A 17,421-nucleotide genomic window follows, 5' to 3' on the forward strand; every position below is an offset into this window, starting at 1 on the left:
GGAGCACTGCTTCTGTGCTAAGTTCCTGATGCCAAGGAAAGTGAGAGAGACATGGCCCTGGCCTCAAGAAGCTTTCCCGGCAGATGGCCGTGTATCCGGGATATGTTAAGGGAGGTGTAATATTAACCAAAAGTAGAACTCTGAGCTCCTACCCTTGGCAGAGGGCTTCTTGGAGTAGATCATGCCTGGACTGTGCCCAAGGGCGTCTTGGAGTAGATCGTGCCTAGATCACACTGAATCAGTATAAGCTGGGTCAAGTCGGGGAATGGCAACCCAGGCAGAGGGAAGTGCATACTTGGGACACGGAGGGCACAGACAGCCGTGGTTCTCTGGCAGTGAGATGGGTGCCAGGCCACGAACTGGTATCTGAGAGATTATTTCCCCATCTGGGAACTGCATGTACTATGGATTGTAAAGGGTCAACCTGAGAGACGGAAACAGGGAAAAGGCCCTCAACCATTCACTTCAGTGTCTGGGGATGCGTGGACTGGGGAAGAGTCTGGTTGGCTCCGATGCGGTCTCTGCTTCTGCAGAGGGGGCCTTGCTCACAGTCTTCAGACTTGCATTCCCAGCTGGTGCCCAGCACCACAAATATATGGAAAGATAACAACTCTAAAGAGGGATAAAATGTATTTTTTGGTCGATTTTTATTTTTCAAACACATTTAGCATTCTCTGGTTTTTAAAAAATGCTTTTAATAGAGCACAGACTCCTTTCCTCAGTGGTGAGGAGACAGATTTAAGGGCTGTAGCTCAGACAGTCAGTGCCAGCTAGCATTCAGGGATCCAAGTGTGAGAATCAAATTGTCGTTTGATGTGTGGATTTGGCAAAGGCTCAGCACGCCTTGGAGACGGTGCCCATGGCCCGCGCTGGGTGGCAGGTGCTTCTGCCTTGCGCTCTCTGCTCCTGCCGGCCGGGTCTGTCATCGGCTGAAAAGCCGGCATCTCCCACACCCATCAGCTCCTCTCTGGAGCTGAGTCGCTGGACACTGTGACCACACTTAAGAGGCACAGCATGCTCCTGCTGGGTGGAATTTTAGGAAACCTGGTCTGTGACCTCTTCATTATGACATGAAAGGGACCTTCCCTGCAGTCCCACAAATAGGGACAGAGCAGCACTGGAGCTGGCGCCCGACTCCCGGCAGGGAAGGGTTCTGTCCTCATTTGGGCGTATTCTGTTTCTGCCCACCTGGTGTGTGCCCTCCCTGACTCCTACCCCATTTCCAGACCCGGCTCACGTGTACTTCTCACACTAAGCAGTCTCCCTGAAGCCACCGCTTGGAATCTCTGCGGTGTTTACTGTCCGCCCCGCCCCTTTTGTTTGCCCATTTGTTATGGAGGTGTGTGTTTAAACGGGCAAAGCAGTGTGCTGCCAGGGACACCAGGAAAGCCCACTTAGCCATCAACTGGAGACTCTGACAACTAGAAGAAACCTGGAAGGCCACGTGACAGATATGGAGACAGGCTGAGAGAAGGCAAGGGTCATGCATGCCTGGATCATGCAGCCAGCCAGGGACAAAGCTGGGACTTTGGAGCCCAGGGCCTCTGCTCCCTGCCAGGCCTCCTTCCATAAGGACGTGGGCGATTGCTGAGAGCAGAGCCCCAAGGGAATGGAATGGAGGGAACTTGATTAGAAGGGGGAGAATACCAAGCACAGGGCCTTGCAGGAGCAGGTGCTCCTAAATGCCCAAGAGATGCAGGAAGAGAGGGAGAGATGGGAGTGTCAAGGAAAGGTCTCAGTAGCTCTATGGGCACCACGTTTCTGGGCTTGGGACAGAGAAGGAAGGGCAGAAGGGCACCGGAAACACAGCTACACCTAGATTTGGAAAGCCAGTGACCTCGGAAAGGATGGTCCGGACATGGGGAAGACCACGAGCCAGTCTGCACTTGTAGGAAGGACCAGGACCTGAGCCACTGGCAGTAAAGAAATGTCACTAAGGAAGTGGGGGCAATGGCAGGAAGTGGGGGATCAGGGTGAGGAAACAGAAGCCCAGGCTGGGTCTTGTTTGGGAAGATGCAGCCTCCATGGGCCAAGCAGGAACAGTAGGAAAACACTGACGGTGCAGTCCCCACTCTCAGGACGTCCCTGTCTCCGAAGGAAACAGCCATACAACACTGAGGTGGGGCAGTGAGGAAAGCAGGGATCGCTGGGGAGCATGGGGGATGCACTTGCCCAGCAGAGGAGGCAGGGCTGGGCGGCTCAGGTAAGGGAAGTGATGATTCCGAGGGCCCTGGCTGGGGTGGCGGCTGCAGAGGGTGGCTCAGAGTGGAGGGGCTGTCCCAGGAGCTGGTGAGCTTACCGGGGACAAGATGTCCCTTGTCAGGGATGTCACAGAGGCTGTTCCTCAGCTGGGTCATGCTGGGTCACCTGACCCAGGGGCCCTCCCTGTCTTAAAATGCACGTTGTACAATAAAGAGTGGAAGAGGATGTCAATGGGCAGGAATGGAGCCAAACTCTACGGGAGAATGGAGCTGGCCAGGCAGAGCCGCTAGACACCTGAGGCTCCCTCCTTCCACCACAAACACCATTGCCCCATGGCCTAGAGGTGGGTAAAAACCAATCTCCACTGAGATCTCCCAGGAAAGGGCCTGCACGTGGTGGCGCCTGTACCTGAGGGGGTCTCTCCGCAGTACTGGGGACATTGTGGATGCCCACCTAGCAGTGCTCACACACCTCCCCCGGTGCACCACCCGCTGGCAACTGCAGCTTGGCCACCCCAGGAGCCTGGCTGGCTGGCAGGAGGATGGGGCCAGCACAGCCTCGTTTTATTTATGCTCACAAAGGAGCGTCACTGTTCTTAGAACCATCCTCTGACGTGAGCAGGACAATGACGATCACCACTGTGTAAATCCTGACACTGGACCAGAGGAGTTGACTTACCTGCTTCAGGTCAGAGAACCATGGAATCTGTGCTGATCCCTTTTCAGATGAAGAGTGGGGGGGTCGAGGGAAAACAAGTGAACTCCAAATGACTTGGTGTCAGAGCCAGGAGGACAGCAAGGCGCGCCCAGCCCGGGCAGGGGCAGCAGCTGAAGGCTATCATTTGAGATCAGTTCAGGGTCTTGCTTGGCAAGAAGTGGGGGGGGGGGGGGGAGGGGCAATGCTATGTTGGTTGGTGTGTGTGCGTGTGTGTGGCAATGCTATGTTGGTTGGTGTGTGTGTGCGCGTGTGTGTGTGTGTGGCAATGCTATGTTGGTTGGTGTGTGTGTGTGTGTGTGTGAATGCTATGTTGGTTGGTCCCCAAAATACTTTTTGGAATCTCAATTGGTCTGTGAAATCAAAATACCAGGCAACCACTGGTTTACGCTTAGAGGGCTCTGACATTCAGGAATGTTCTGTGGATTGTTGTGTAAAATAACAAAGGACTAGGCCGAGGGCTGCCCAGGACTCTCTCCCATTCCCTGCCTGTCCAGGTGACCCTCAACCTCAGGACGCAGCTCAAATCCCACCCGCACTCCCATGCAACTGCCAACCTGATGGCTCCCTCCTCGTGACCCTGGCTCCCTCGCAGCCCTCACAGCACCTTTTGCCTTGGCCTGTTTTCCCTGCCTTAGCTCCAGGTGAGCACAGCCAGAACCATCCTCAGAAGCCAGCACACGAAGGCCTGCAACTGCAGACCCCTAAGGAACCTTGGAGATGCTCTCAGACAGTGCCCACCTCACTTTGCAGATGGAGTGACTCACAGCCGGGACAAAGGTCCCCTCGCTCTTGCCCCTGCAGTCTACCCACAAAGCAGCCAGGAGAGCTTCTAAAAATGCAAAGCAGGTGGCGTTCTTCTGAGTAAGCCCTCCCATGGCTCCCTATCTTAATACAAAAGCTGAAATCTCATGACCTGTGAGGCCCTCCAGCTGGCTCGCAGCCACCCCTCCAAAACCGAGTGCCTGCCAGCGCACTGCCCACCCAGCTGCAGCCAGGCCCCCCACTGCTCAGCACCATCTCCTCAGAGGCCCCCCCATTCTTCCACGGGCATGTTCCCTATCCCCTTAGAGCACGCTTGGGCCTGAACTGATCTTGGGTTCTGTCGCCTGTCTACCCCACTGGAATGCAAACTCCACAGAGGCAGGGCTTTCTCTGTCCCCTGCCGCATCCGCAGTGCCGGGAACAGTGCCTGTCATGGAGCAGGTGCAGTCGAATGACCGACTCCATGAAGTGAGGTGAGTCACCCACCACGCAGGGAAGAGTGGACATGGGTAAACGGGCGCTGCCTGGGCTCCAGGCGCACTGACTGCATCCTGGCTGCTTGACTGATGTGGCTAATAAATGACTAGAAGGCGAGCCCTCTAGGGCACAGCAGACTGGATACTTGATTAACCCAGGGTCTGTGTTAATTCCAGATGCCAAAATAATTTCTAGAATTTCACCTGAGACCTAGAGGTAGTTCATTTGAAAATAAACATGATTTTCCAGAAGGCTCGAGCTTTCTCAAGGAAAGCAATGCCCTGGACTCTCCTTCCACAAGAAATCAGGAAGACAGGCTTTGGAATTCCCAGTGGGGAAGCACAGTTGGAGGGGCCGGCCTCGCGCACCACAGTGCGCAACGCTGAACACAGGGCTCCCAGGCAGAGACTGGGAGGTCCCAACACCTAGACCCACAGGTGCACCCGCATCTCCCATGCTTTTACCCTTTCTCCTCCACCCCATTTATAGAAGTGATCAGAGGTGAATAAGGAAATAGTGGGGGAACTGACTCCCTGGAAAGTCTGAATTTGAGTGAAATAATGGGGAGAACTGAACCCCTGGAAAGTCTGAATTCTGCTTCATCAAAGCCCAACACGGGCCTGTTTCCCTCTGCTGTCAACCCCAGGGAATGGGGTGTCAACGGGGCCCACAGTCATATTGTCTCAAGCACCGACAGCACCGCTGCAGGGACGCCCTCTACCCCCACAAGCAGAAACGCTCGACGCAACGCCGGGAACGTGTCTTTATTAAAGATGCAAGCAAGCACAGAAGGATCATGTGTAGTGCTCAGTAACATCCATACAGTACTAAAAATAGAAAAATATAAATGAAATTTCACAGAAAGCAGCCTCCCTCACAGAAACACAGGCAAGGTGCTGCCGAGCCCACCATGCGATGCCACGTGCCACCTGCCTGGCCACGCTTCTCCCCTTTACAAACAAAAACACAAGCTTCTCTCTACACCCGTTTCAAATACAGCACCAAGAACGGAGACCCCTTCCACATCAGCGACCCTCCTGACCACCACTTTGGGTGCTTCCCAGCCACATAAATGACAGACAACCCCGGTCCCCACGGGGTTGGCTGGCTACTGGCCCCCGACTCTCCATCGCTTCAGCGAATGTGGGTGAGAAAATTAGGCAGTGAAGCAATAAAGACCTCACCTTTACTCCCTCAGATACACGGAGGGACGAGGTGGACAGACACGCAGGCGGCCGTGCCAACCTGATCCGAGTGAAACAGGGCTACACTCGCAAAATGGTCCTCCCATGGCTGAGCGCCTCAGGTGCACAGAACAAACTGAATGATAAAGACCCGGGGATTTTAGAAATTTACTATTAAACATCTGCTTGCCAGCATTAGTAGGCTATCACTTCAGGAAACAAAGTAAGGCTGTGGAATTCAGCTCAAATTCCAAGCGCAACTCGGTCCTTTGGTGGCCGACTCTCCACCCACTGCATGCAAATGCTCCTGACTGCGTTAGACTCCCACCTGCCAGCCTCACCAGGCAGACTTCCCTCAGCACATGCTCCGCGGGCTCCTCTGTATTGGGCCTTTGGAACCGCCCGCTGGAAGTCTCTGGCAGGGGGACATCCATTCTGAAGACCTAGTGAACAACTTCTGCTCATTTCAGGAAGGTTCTGAAGAAGTGAACTCCGTCAGAATAAACAAGTGTCCAGATTCCCCCCAAAAGACCCAACTCATCCTCTGTTCTCACCACTATCTCAGAACCAAGTGAGAACAGAATGGCTGTGCCTTAGATAATAAAACTACAAAAATAAAGAGTTAACCCTGAGATCTTTCTACCATTCGGGTGTGGCTCGCTCCTGATTCCCCTTGGCAATGAACTTTTATTTGGTTTACTGACATTTATGTAGATTTCCAGTGAAAAGCTCTATAAAATACAATAAATAATACGGGGTTGAAAAGGCAGACATTCTAGTTGCATATATTACAGGCTTTATCCTTACGGTCCAGGCCATTGGAACTGCAATGTGGAGACTGTTTGTAATCAGACATGGAGAGGCTGCACGTTCTAAAGGCGAGACAGCTGCTTTCGGTTGGGAATCATCACACTCCCTCTGCTCATGCCGCTCTTCCCTTCCCCCGCTGTTTCACACGCTGCTTCCAGAGTTTGTCCAGCAAGGAATAAATGAATGCATACAGGACTTTTGGCTAGTAGAGTGTCTGGGTATTGTGAGCATGCAGGTTGTTGTTTCTGTTATTATAAATAAAAGTCAAACGTGAGGTCACACTTTCCCATCTTCTGTTTATACACCAAGTCAAACTTCTCATTCATGGAGACGGTGAAGATGTCCTTCCACAGCCCAACTCTTCCTGAAACGCAAACAAGAGAACTGCTGGGGCCACTTGCTGTCGGGCCAGCTACTGAACTAAAGGAAGCCTTGGAAATGGATCTGGAACATTCCAGATCTATTCCTGGATCCCTTTGAACTTGGCCTATGGGGGCAGGAAGGGCCGTCTGAGCTACAGACCAGGTGGTCCCCTAACATTTGTGAAACTACTGGATGCGGCAGAACATGACCTGAACCAGCTTCCCTCTGAGGCTGTGGCACAGTGAGCCACAACCACCTCCTGGTGCCATTCCGCACCCCCCACTGGGGCCCACCAGGGAGACTCTACTCCTGTTCAGTGCTGGGTCCCCAGCACCTAGAACGGCACCTGGCACGTGGCAGGTGTTTAATAAACATCCCAGGAGCGAGTATGATCTGCTGCGGGAGTGCACTGCTCTGGGCATCGCAGGCAGCCCTGGCCCTTCCCACGCCATTATCCACTCGCAGCTCAACAGTGCCACCAAGGCGTCATTGGCTTCGGGAGAATTTGAAAAGGAAAAAAAAATCATCCAAAGGGCAGAAAATTTTATGCTAAGTAGGAAGCTCTCCTGACTGGGCCAAAGATGCAGATTTCAAGAAGCCTGCCCCGGCAAACCCTGGGGAGGAATTTAAAGTGAATAAAATAGTCGCAGCATTAGCTAGCTTTACAGACTAGATGCAAAACATGCACTGCAGTGAGAATTCCCTGAGTCAACAATAAAATGAGTCTGGGCACAGCCCCCAGCTGCTCTAGCCCAGGCTTAATCAGAAACCCAGACCTCTTCCTGGCAGCCACAAGGGAGGGCTGAGCTGTGGGCTAAACTGCAGGCACCGGTCTACGCTGGTTTATGAAGGCTTTGGAAAAACAAAAGACAGCTCAACATGACAAGAGAAGTTGTTGCTCCCATTGTCTTTGTTAATATAAAATCTTAGGTTGGTCTAGTCCAATAGCAACAGTGACTATGAAGATGTCTGGGGCGGGGATTCCAAACTTCCCAGTTATGGGAGCTGTGAGCACATCACCTGAGTACTGGCTCCCTGCTTTTGAAGAACTGCTCGTTTAGAATTCTTTCCATTGTCAGCTCTCTGAGATCAGAGCTCTGTCTCCACCAAATGTCCTTCACTAGCTCCGTTATGAACAGTGGTCCTTGTCCAGGCAGGACCTCAGGTTTTTCAAACTGCAACCCTGCAAATGCTGAGCTAAAATACCCAACGTAACACGGACTTTCTCTTTGGTAACAAAAAATTATCAGTGTTGGAGAGAAAAACAAGAAAAATTATTCTTGTAACCCTTTAATGATATCTAAGGGGCAAAATTAGAAGCTACTAGAGCAACCAAACTATTTTTCCGTGATTATTTTTCTCAGCTGAGACAGCTGAGAGCTCGTCAGAGGAGTCACCCACCTGGTTTAGGATTTGGAATCAAGACAATTTATGCTGTGACATGAATCAAATCTAAGCAATGCAGCTGGCTACTCGGCCCTGCATTCTCACCAACTCAAGAAGATCTTCCGAGCAAAGACGCAATGTGCTAAAAGAAAACAAATCAAAGAACTGAAATAAAGCAAAACCAAGGTAAACCATGATAAAGCAAACCCAAGGGAAGGAGCATATGGGCACACAGTATGTTCTCGACGCTGCTTCGCCACACACACACACACACACGTGAACCAAAAGGGGTATTTTGGAGAAGGTCACATCCAAGGATAACAAAACACAGCAAAAGTAAAACTAAAAAAGAGCAAATAAATGTTAAATAACAAATATTTATGAAAATGCAGCCAGGAAAGAAGTCGAGAGGGACTGTGGTTCAGTTCACTTCCTCCTGAGGAGTCCACTGCTCTGCCTTTATAGAGACGGCACTTTGCACTTGACCTTCAGAACCGCCCTTAGCCGTGATCAGCCCCTTTTCAGAGAAGAACAAAAAGCCGCAGAAGCTGAAGGCCTGACCTATGTTGCGTTCCCAGAGGGCAGCAGAGCTGAGCTGGAGCCCAGCGCGTCTCTCATCCGCCCCAGGCATCTCCCACTCCATCTTATGGGGGCTGCTGCTGAAGAGACCCATCCACATTTCTGGGCCCTCCCTGCAAACATTCTCAACCCAGGAAGTGCCCAACACACCAAGTGTCCATAAGGTTCATACTTACCAAGAGGGGGCCTCCTATGGCCAAGGCCAGCACCCTGGGATTCAGGGGTTTTAGAGCCTGGGCTCTCCATTATCAAGGCCAAATGCCACACACCCTTAAGGACAGGGGAGCAACCCAGGTGGATCTGGGGAGGATTCCTGTCAGGAACACTGTCCCCATCTCCAGCTGCCTCATGCCCACTGTCACTTGCCGCCAAGAGCAGGAACTGGCCTCCCTCTGTGCAGCGGCCTAGCTTGGTACTGTCTGCTTAAGTTCACCACCCTGAAGTGGGGCTAGGCCTCACCTGTGCTGCCTGCACCCAGAAGATGCTCAGTCAGCGTCCACTCAGTGAAGGAAGAAAAACGGTGTCTCCTAACTTCCCGCCCACTTCATTTAACTCTCCCACAAGTCAGTTAGAGACTGAGAAACCCATCAGCATGCTTTGCGCTTTGACATGTCATAGCACCAAACCCAGTCCCTGGATCTGCTCTGTGGGGCGTTTGATTTCAGGCCATCTGAGTAGACCCCCTGCTCAGAAACATCCCGCCCACAAAGCCTGAAATGCACTTTTTCAAGTCAAAACACTGTTTGCTTGGAGGCAATGCAAACAACAGCTGGCAGGGCACTCCGTCACTCCATGAGCACTGTGCCATACACAGGCACCAGCTAACACAGCACAGGCCATGGGCCAGCTACAGACTTCTGTAAAAGGAGAGCAGGGAGGACAACAGGGACCGGACCCGGCTCCCTAAGCAGGCAGAGAAAGCAGCCTGGCTGGGGTGGGGAGTGCCTGGGCGGGAGGCAGGGTGGGGCACGTACCCCGGCCCACGGGCAGGGCCTCAGCGTTGCAGCACTGGTCCACCAGCTGGTGGCAGTGCTCCGTCAGGGCTTCCAGCTGGGCCTTGTCACAGGACACCCCCAGGAATCTGGCCAGCTGCTCCACCATCGTCACCAGGTCCTGGAAGACAAATGCAGAGAGCAGAGCAGCCCATCAGAGGTGGGGCCTTTTACTGGACACGACTCCAGGCTGGGCACACGCTGAGGACTTTTTACACATGGCCTTCCTTACTTAATGCTCACAAGGCTGACATCAGCCTTGTCCAGAAATAACACTAAGAGGTTAAGAAATCGCCCAAGTGTGCTCAGCTCCCAAGTGGAGATCTTGAATTCAAACCCTGGTCCTCCAGGGAATTGGGTTGCAGACATGAGGTCTTAATAGAGGCTGTGGTGAAGTTTTAACAGGAGCAAGAAGTAAAAAGCATATTTCAGAACATGGTTCTTGTGAGGAGCAAGACCTAATGGGCTCCTCTTTCCCTTCCTGCTGCCTGTCAGCTGGCGTCTGGGCTGGCCCTTGGGAACGCAGGGAGGCCCCTCTGGTCTCCAGATGGCCCTGCACTGGGCAGGGAGCCCGCTTCATCACAGGCAAGATTCCGTCATGCCTGCCATACCCTGCCCCATTATTTTACCACGCCTGACAGCGGAATGTCACTGATGTGGCTAACAGTCTTGAGGGGGCCATTCCCCAGCCCCCCACCCCTGCCACTTTCTCCCCAGGAGATGAGGCTCCTCGTCTTCTCAATCACAGCCCTGAGCTGTCACCTAGAGGTGCCTTGGTCCCTTTAGGAAGATGCTGGAGGCTGTTTCCTCTCTGGAAGGTTTGTAAAGCAAATTCCCACATTAAAGCCTCTAAAAAGTCCTACAGTGAAAAGATGATTTAATTTCTTTAATGCAGCACTTCGGAAACCTTAAAAGAAAATGTTCTCTGACCGCTGGTGTGGGCATCAGCTGGTGTGGGCGCCAGCTCCTCCCTGGGTCCCCACAGTGCACTGACTCCTGCAGCAGCGGTTGCAGGTCTGATTCTGGCCTCGCACTGCCTTCCACAGGCAGGGGTGTGGTGCACCCCAGGCGCGGGGCTTGACTCAGAGTCAGAGGAACAGTTATTAGAGAATGAGCCAAGGAATACAGAGCTCCCTTTCCCTTGCCCTGCCACCAAGAACTCCATTTCAAAGAAAAAGGGTAGCAATGGAGAAAGAGTGAAGAAACCTGGCTCTCAGAAGAGACGCCGCAAGAAGGACACGGCCGGCTTAAAGTCAGCCTGCTGGAGCGGTCAGCAGAATCCTCGTGGGGCAGCTCACTGCGGCGTGACGTCCATCTCAGAGGAAGGGGCGTTTCTGCCAGGCTACGTCCAGCAACATGTCACAGGACACTTGCTGGTTATGAAACCCAGCAGGGATCAGGCAGAGCGCCCAGGTCAGCTGGCAGGAACGGCCCACTTCACCTCTCTGAGCCACACATTCCCCATATGGAACTAGTGACAGGGCCACAGCAAGAGGCCACACACCATGGCATGGAGCCAGCGTGTCGGGGTCGTGCCTCCACATGGGCAGGTACTAGCTAGCCACACGGTTGCAGTCAGGGCACCCCGTGACTGGTGAGAACACCCTGCAAGATCACTGTGAGGATGAAGTGGGGATATACCCGGGGTGCCTGGCACAGTGCCCGGCTCGTGGGAAAGGGCCACTGTAATTGCGGTGCAGTGGAGCGCAGGCAGTGAGTGCTCTGGCAGGAAGCATTCCCTCTCAACCCCAGGGTGAGAACACACGGACCCACACCACAGTCCTGGAGACAACCATGCTCATTCGGGGCTAGTTTTCTGGAGTAAGATGTAAACAATATTAATTCCTAAAAATGTGACTTGACCTCCACTAAAACAAGCCATTACTGAGGTTCCTGAAAAAAGAATAAACCCATGCCAATTAGAAGGCGAAACGCTGACTGTCCCAGGGATGCCATTGAGTCACTCAGACCGGCTTTGATAGCAAATGAAGTCCCAGCACTGACCCCGGCAGCTCTTAAAGTTCCAGGCAGGGCTGGTGGCCTTGACCCTGACGGACTGAAAGCAACAGGTCTGACCACTTTCACTGGAGAGCCTGGAAGGCAGAGAAGGATGAACTTCTCTTTAAGGGCTTGGAATAAAGTGTGTGTTTGGACCTTAAAACTTCAGTCCGTCATTGCTGAGGAAACTGAAGCTCCAGGAAGAAACTGCTGACCCGGCAGCTGCCCCAGCTGGGCGCTTTCCCTATTCACCTTCTCATGTTGGGGCCTCAGTGGCCCTGGGCAGTGCATGTTCAATGCTGTGTTATTGGTGGCAAAATAGTGACCAGCTGACAAATGCACACCCAGGGCCCCAGAAATTCCACTCCTGGGTATGGGCCCGGGATAAGCACAAGCGCTGACGTCCACCAAGACTCCAGAACGTCCACGGAGGCTTTATTCATGACCACCCCAAAGTGAAAACGGCCTCCACGCCCGGCAACACTGGATGGATGAAGCGGTGGCACATTCATGCTGCAATGGAGCACCGCCCACAGCGCAGGAAAGAACAGAGCTCCACGCCACGCAGGTGGAGGAGCCTCGCCGTCTGCGCAGAAGCCAGACAGCAAAACCCATGAGAGTTCCACACCTGACGGGTTCCGAAGAGGCAACGCCAAGCCCCGGTGGAGGGAGAGGAAACCGCAGTGGCCTCTGGGAAGCAGAGGTATCAACTGCAAGAAGCTGGAATGTTCTGGATCTGGAAGGTGGCTGCCCAGATGTGACAGGTAAAAGGCTGTCAAGCCCCATGTGTGTGCCAAGTACACCTCACTGTGCATGACACCACCACAAAAAGGTACACACCAGGCGGGCCCGTGCCAGGCCTGCACATAGGTGATGCTCACACAGTCCTCCCAGCCACACAGTGACGGGGGTGCTGTCACCTCCCCACTTTACAGAGGCTTGGGGTGGTCAGGACTTTGGCCTGAGCAGCCAGCGTCCAGAGCCCACGTTGTTCCCCAGCACCACAGGAAACCACGGCTGACAGCTTCACAGAGGTCAGCGGCAGGACCAGGGTTCCAACCTGCTTGGGCTACACCTTCATCTCTACTACACCGTCCTCTGGGCGTGAGCAGGGACCCTAAATTGGCTCTGTATCAAGTTGTGTGGACAAGAGGCAGACAGGTGGAGGCCCATGTAGAGTCAGACAGGCTCACCCAGCAGTCGGCTCCATGGCGCGTGTGACCTTAGACCGCCACATGAGCTTGCTCTTTCCTCACCATAACACACAGCCATGGTGAGGACCCATGTGGGGAACCGACAGCATGCGTCAGCTGGCAGCAGACCTGCAGACGGGGTCCTTCCTGCACACCGAGCAAGCCCCGAAAGGCCACGCTCCTGCGAAAGCCGACCTGGCCCGTGCTGACCACAGGCCCCAGTGTGTGAGCACAAAGCAACCCAAGAACAACTTCAGCAAACGCAAGGCACACCCCCCCACCCCAGGATCACAGTGCACACACGCCCATCCCAGGGCTACAACGCACACACCCCCGCCCCAGGGTCACAACACACACACCCCCACCCCAGGATCACAGCGCACACACCACCCGCCCCAGGGCCACAAGACACACTCCCCCCACCCCAGGGCCACAAGGCACAGCCCCCACCCCAGCGCCATAGGGGACCTTGTGTGGCTCTGTTCACAGCCAGGTCTGGAGTCTTCCTGCAGGTGTGGGGAAAGTACAAGGCTGGCCTTCCTACCCCTGGGCTTTCTGACCTCCAACTCCAGCACTGGCTCACCCTCCCCAGCACCCAGCTCTCCTGTCTGTCTCCCAGCAGACCTCCTCCCCATCCCAGCTCCCACCCACTGCTACTCAACCTAAACCTGCTTGTCTGTCAGCCACTGACACTAGCAGCCCCACAGCCTGGCCTTGTCTGTCCCCTACATCGACATGGTTTCCAGCTGGCACTCAGGCCTCTGTCCCGCAGGAGCAACCTCACAGTCCACATCTGCACCCCATCCTCTCTCCTCTTTCCCATGAGCCAGGCCACAGGTGTCTCCTGCCTGTCCTGCCCCTGCCACCAGAAGCCCCTCTGCCCAGGCTCCAGCCCCAAGCCCTGCCTCTGCCTGGACTGACCTTGTCCCATTAGTTATTTTCAACCCCTCCCCCAGCTCCTGCTTCCTCCCAACACCTAGAAAATGCTCAGTCTCTTCTGTGGTGACCCAGGCTCTGCAAGCTACCAGCTGCCTCGTGTCTCACTGCAGACACTCGCCTCTCCTCAACGTCCCATCAACCACCACTGTAAAGCACTCCAAAGGCCCCCTGATAAGCCAAGCCCCAGTCCCCTCCCCACACCCGCCTTCCTGGGTCCCTTAGCCTCGCACGGCATGGCTGCCCCGCCGCACCTCAGGCTTTGACAGGCTGCTCCCCACACCCCCAACCCCCCTTCCAGCCCACAGACTGTCCCGCCCCCTCCTCTGTGCCTCCTCAGACCCCTCCTCCTCCTCCCACACGCCCACTGTAAAGGGCTCCTGCGTCAGGAGCTGCCAGGCCGAGGGCCAGGGCACCCCGAGGACAGCTGCTCCGGCAGCACTCACCCGATGCATGTCTTCATACTTGAGAAAAAGCACGTTCGAGTCCATGCGGTGCTCCCAGAACTCCTGCACGTGCTCAAACCAGGAGCCGTAGCCCACTGCGGAGACAGGGGACAGGGTGAGCCACACAGCTGGGCAGGAGAAGCGCACACATGGGGCCATCCCCACCCCACAGGGCTGCCCTCCTGCCACCCAGCAGCCGTGATGAGGACATCGTGATCCCTGCGGACAAGTCTGGCAAAGGCCCCCAAGGCACTCACATCTTGAGCCATCCCAGCCCTCCCGCCTTCGGCACGCCTTGAAGGCCTGACCATGGGGGTGACAGCCTCTGAGAAGGTGGTCCCTGTGGTACCTGGCAGTGGACTGCAACAGTGCCCGTTACTTTATCTGCTTAACAAGTGGTCTCCAGGAAGCCCTGGAACAAAGCCCAGAGGAACTGGGACAGGAGCCGCTAGGGTTGCTAGTGGGGACAGGGTGGGGTATAGGAAGCTGTAGGACAGATCCAGAACACGGGGCCCTGCTGGGCAAGAGGGCGACAGGCAGTAGCCTCAATAAATCGAGGAACTCTCCATGGGACCTGAAAGCTGAAGATGGGCAGGGAGTCCTGTCCTGACCTCCAAGAGGCCAGCACTCCTGCACCCACACAGCGGCCCTGGGCTTCCTGCACCCACACCGCAGCCCTGCGCTTTCTGCACCCAGACCTTGGCCCTGTGCTTTCTGCGTGGCCTGCGCTGCCTCAGAGCCCTTGGTGTGGGGTGGGGCACACAGGCAGGGACCAACTCATGGAGTCTCCAGCCTGCTTTGCAGTGTTCTTTATAAAAGCTATGGATCCTCCCCTGCCTGCCACATGCCGTGCCCACCACTGTGACGGTTTCTTCCACGGGGACCTCCATATGACAGAGAGCAAGGCGTCAGTTAAGGATCACTGGGCAGTGGGGGGCTGACTGTACTAAGCAGCAGGAAGCAGCCCAGCTGGATGACGAGCGCTGGTGTAGAGACTCCTCTGCTGGGCCCTGCCGCCCGGCAGGATTCCCAGGGAGGAGCTGCACCCACACCCCACCAAAACCTCCACTTTCTGCGGAATAAAGCTGAGTCCTAGAGAAGGGAAGAGACTTGCCCAAGTCACCAACAGGTCAATAATCATGGGGGCCCAGACAGGGAAGCCCAAGTGGCCTGACTGCAGCCCATGATGGGGAGCTAAGTCCAAGCAGATGAGTCCCTGGGGCAGAAGGAAGAGTCAAATGGCCCTGTGAACACGGAAGGTAAAGAAAAACCCCACTTCATTCCAAGGAAGAATGTAGCAAGATGTCAAAGACAGACATCCCGGTGACATGGAGTTGCAGGGGGAAATAGTGTGAGGACTCTGGAAGAAGCAAGGCATGAAGGACTGCACGTGTGGTCCTGCGCTGATGTGAGGAGCAAGTGCACGGAGTCCCCAGAGCAGGAGGGGGGACGGGAATGAGCTGTGGGTTGCTGGGTGGAGAGCCTTCCCACCGGAATGCCTGAGAGGAGGCGAGGACGCCGGGCCCCTCCACGCTTTTCCCTGGGCTCCACGCTGCTCTGTGAAAGGGAAGGGAATCATCCATCTGGAATATTAAGGAAGAGTAACAAAACCTCACTGTCCACCCCAGAGAAGACATGGACACAGAGGCTGCATGCCACACTACAAGTGCCACAGGGACCCCGTCTACACAGCGTCCTCCAACTGCAGGTGCCACAGGGACCCTGTCTACACAGCGTCCTCCAACTGCAGGTGCCACAGGGACCCTGTCTACACAGTGTCCTCACACTGCAGGCGCCACAGGGACCCTGTCTACACAACATCCTCCAGCTGCAGGTGCCACAGGGAGCCTGTCTACACAGCGTCCTCACACTGCAGGTGCCACAGGGACCCTGTCTACACAGCATTCTCCAATTGCAGGTGTCACAGGGACCCTATCTACACAGCGTCCTCCAGCTGCAGGTGCCATAGGGACCCTGTCTACACAGCATCCTCACACTGCAGGTGCCACAGGGAGCCTGTCTACACAGCGTCCTCACACTGCAGGTGCCACAGGGACCCTGTCTACACAGCATCCTCACACTGCAGGTGCCACAGGGAGCCTGTCTACACAGCGTCCTCACACTGCAGGTGCCACAGGGAGCCTGTCTACACAGCGTCCGCACACTGCAGGTGTCACAGGAAGCCTGTCACGGGGCATCCTCACACTGCAGGTGTCACCTGCCTCCAGGGCCCTTTGCCCTCCAGCCTCGCAGAGCTGGTCCAGCCTCATGCGTGGTTGTTTATGCAGGTCCCTCCTGCTGTTGCCCTGTGCTGTGGCCTCTGATCCTGGCCTGTCTGGACATGGTGTGCTTTCAGGGTTCCCGTGCATATTAGTTTCCACCGTCTTCAGGACATCAGGGAGGGGGGTCCAGCGGTCCTCAGTATGTGCGTGCTCACTGAGTGACAATGAAGGATGGAGCACAGGGGTGCTGAGTGGGCCTGTCTACAGGGTTTGCTGGGACCAAGGCACGTGTGTGGGACCTTGCACTCAGTGGAGGATGGGTCTGTGACTGTGGTGACATGGAGAGGCCTATATTAAGAGAACTGTTAACTGCTCTGGCCTGAGCAAGATGTTTGTAGCCTCTTCCACGTGCTGGTCTGAATGTGGGTCTTGTCCCCATGCTTTGCAGAGAGGAGAGTCCATGCTGGACCCTAGGAAACAGCTTCAGAAGTCCACGAGTGGGTTGCTCCAAATGCCCGGTGGACCACAAGAGCAGGTGCCAGGGCCAGGAGGCCATGGGAAGACAGGCTGGACAGAAGGCCCAGAGCAGGCTCAGGGGGCTTCGGGGTGCGGTCTGGGGCCTCCTACCCCTTGCAGGCAGGGCCACTTCTCAGCAGGCACAGTGGAAGCAGAGGCTCAAGGGCAGGAAACAGAATCATCCCAGGGCTTTGAGGCCCTCGTGGGTTTTCAAACTGCAAGCAACAGAGTCAGCCTGTGGCGCCCTGCACCGCCCCGCCAAGAGGTCCCCTTCAACCAGGCCTGGCGGCAGCTCTAGGTCCACTGCCCTAAGTTCCACTTAAACTCAGGGGCATTACGTTCCAGGATCTCTGCTACATGAGTCATCCTCATCTTGTCACATAAGCCCCCTGCAGAACCCCCGATAAGCCACATTGAACAATGCGGCTCAGCATCACTTCAGTTGGGAAATAAAACAGAAAGTGTATTTTCAGCCTTGGGTAGGGAAGAGTCTCAGTGTAGATTTAATTAAAGTGCAGCTATTATGACACATTTCAAAGCTCCTCTGCCTGCACACCCTACACTGCCCACTTTCTGTCCCAGGACCTCCCAAAGCCATGGCTGGCCATGGGGAGCCCCTCAGGAAGGCAGGAACAGAG

The 17,421-nt window shown here is 55.0% G+C and overlaps 1 protein-coding gene and 1 long non-coding RNA gene across 2 annotated transcripts in view; one reads left to right on the forward strand and one right to left on the reverse strand.

Moving 5' to 3' along the window:
* The first annotated feature begins 3,167 nt into the window (after positions 1-3,167).
* LOC134758202 (uncharacterized) lies at positions 3,168-5,426 on the forward strand. The gene is made up of 2 exons (XR_010133138.1): positions 3,168-3,560; positions 3,670-5,426. It is a non-coding gene; the product is annotated as an uncharacterized lncRNA (long non-coding RNA).
* SULT4A1 (sulfotransferase family 4A member 1) overlaps positions 4,908-17,421 on the reverse strand; it is a 37,771-nt gene continuing 25,257 nt past the window's right edge. Inside the window, exons 5-7 of the mRNA XM_031005558.3 lie at positions 14,046-14,140; positions 9,455-9,593; positions 4,908-6,516 (exon numbers count right to left, since the gene is read on the reverse strand). Of these exons, the coding sequence (XP_030861418.1) occupies positions 6,404-6,516; positions 9,455-9,593; positions 14,046-14,140 (347 nt within the window). The 3' untranslated portion in view covers positions 4,908-6,403. The remainder of the gene's footprint in view (positions 6,517-9,454; positions 9,594-14,045; positions 14,141-17,421) is intronic.

The sequence above is a fragment of the Gorilla gorilla genome, chromosome 23 (assembly GCF_029281585.2).
Source record: "Gorilla gorilla gorilla isolate KB3781 chromosome 23, NHGRI_mGorGor1-v2.1_pri, whole genome shotgun sequence".
Classification (NCBI taxonomy): Eukaryota; Metazoa; Chordata; class Mammalia; order Primates; family Hominidae; genus Gorilla; species Gorilla gorilla.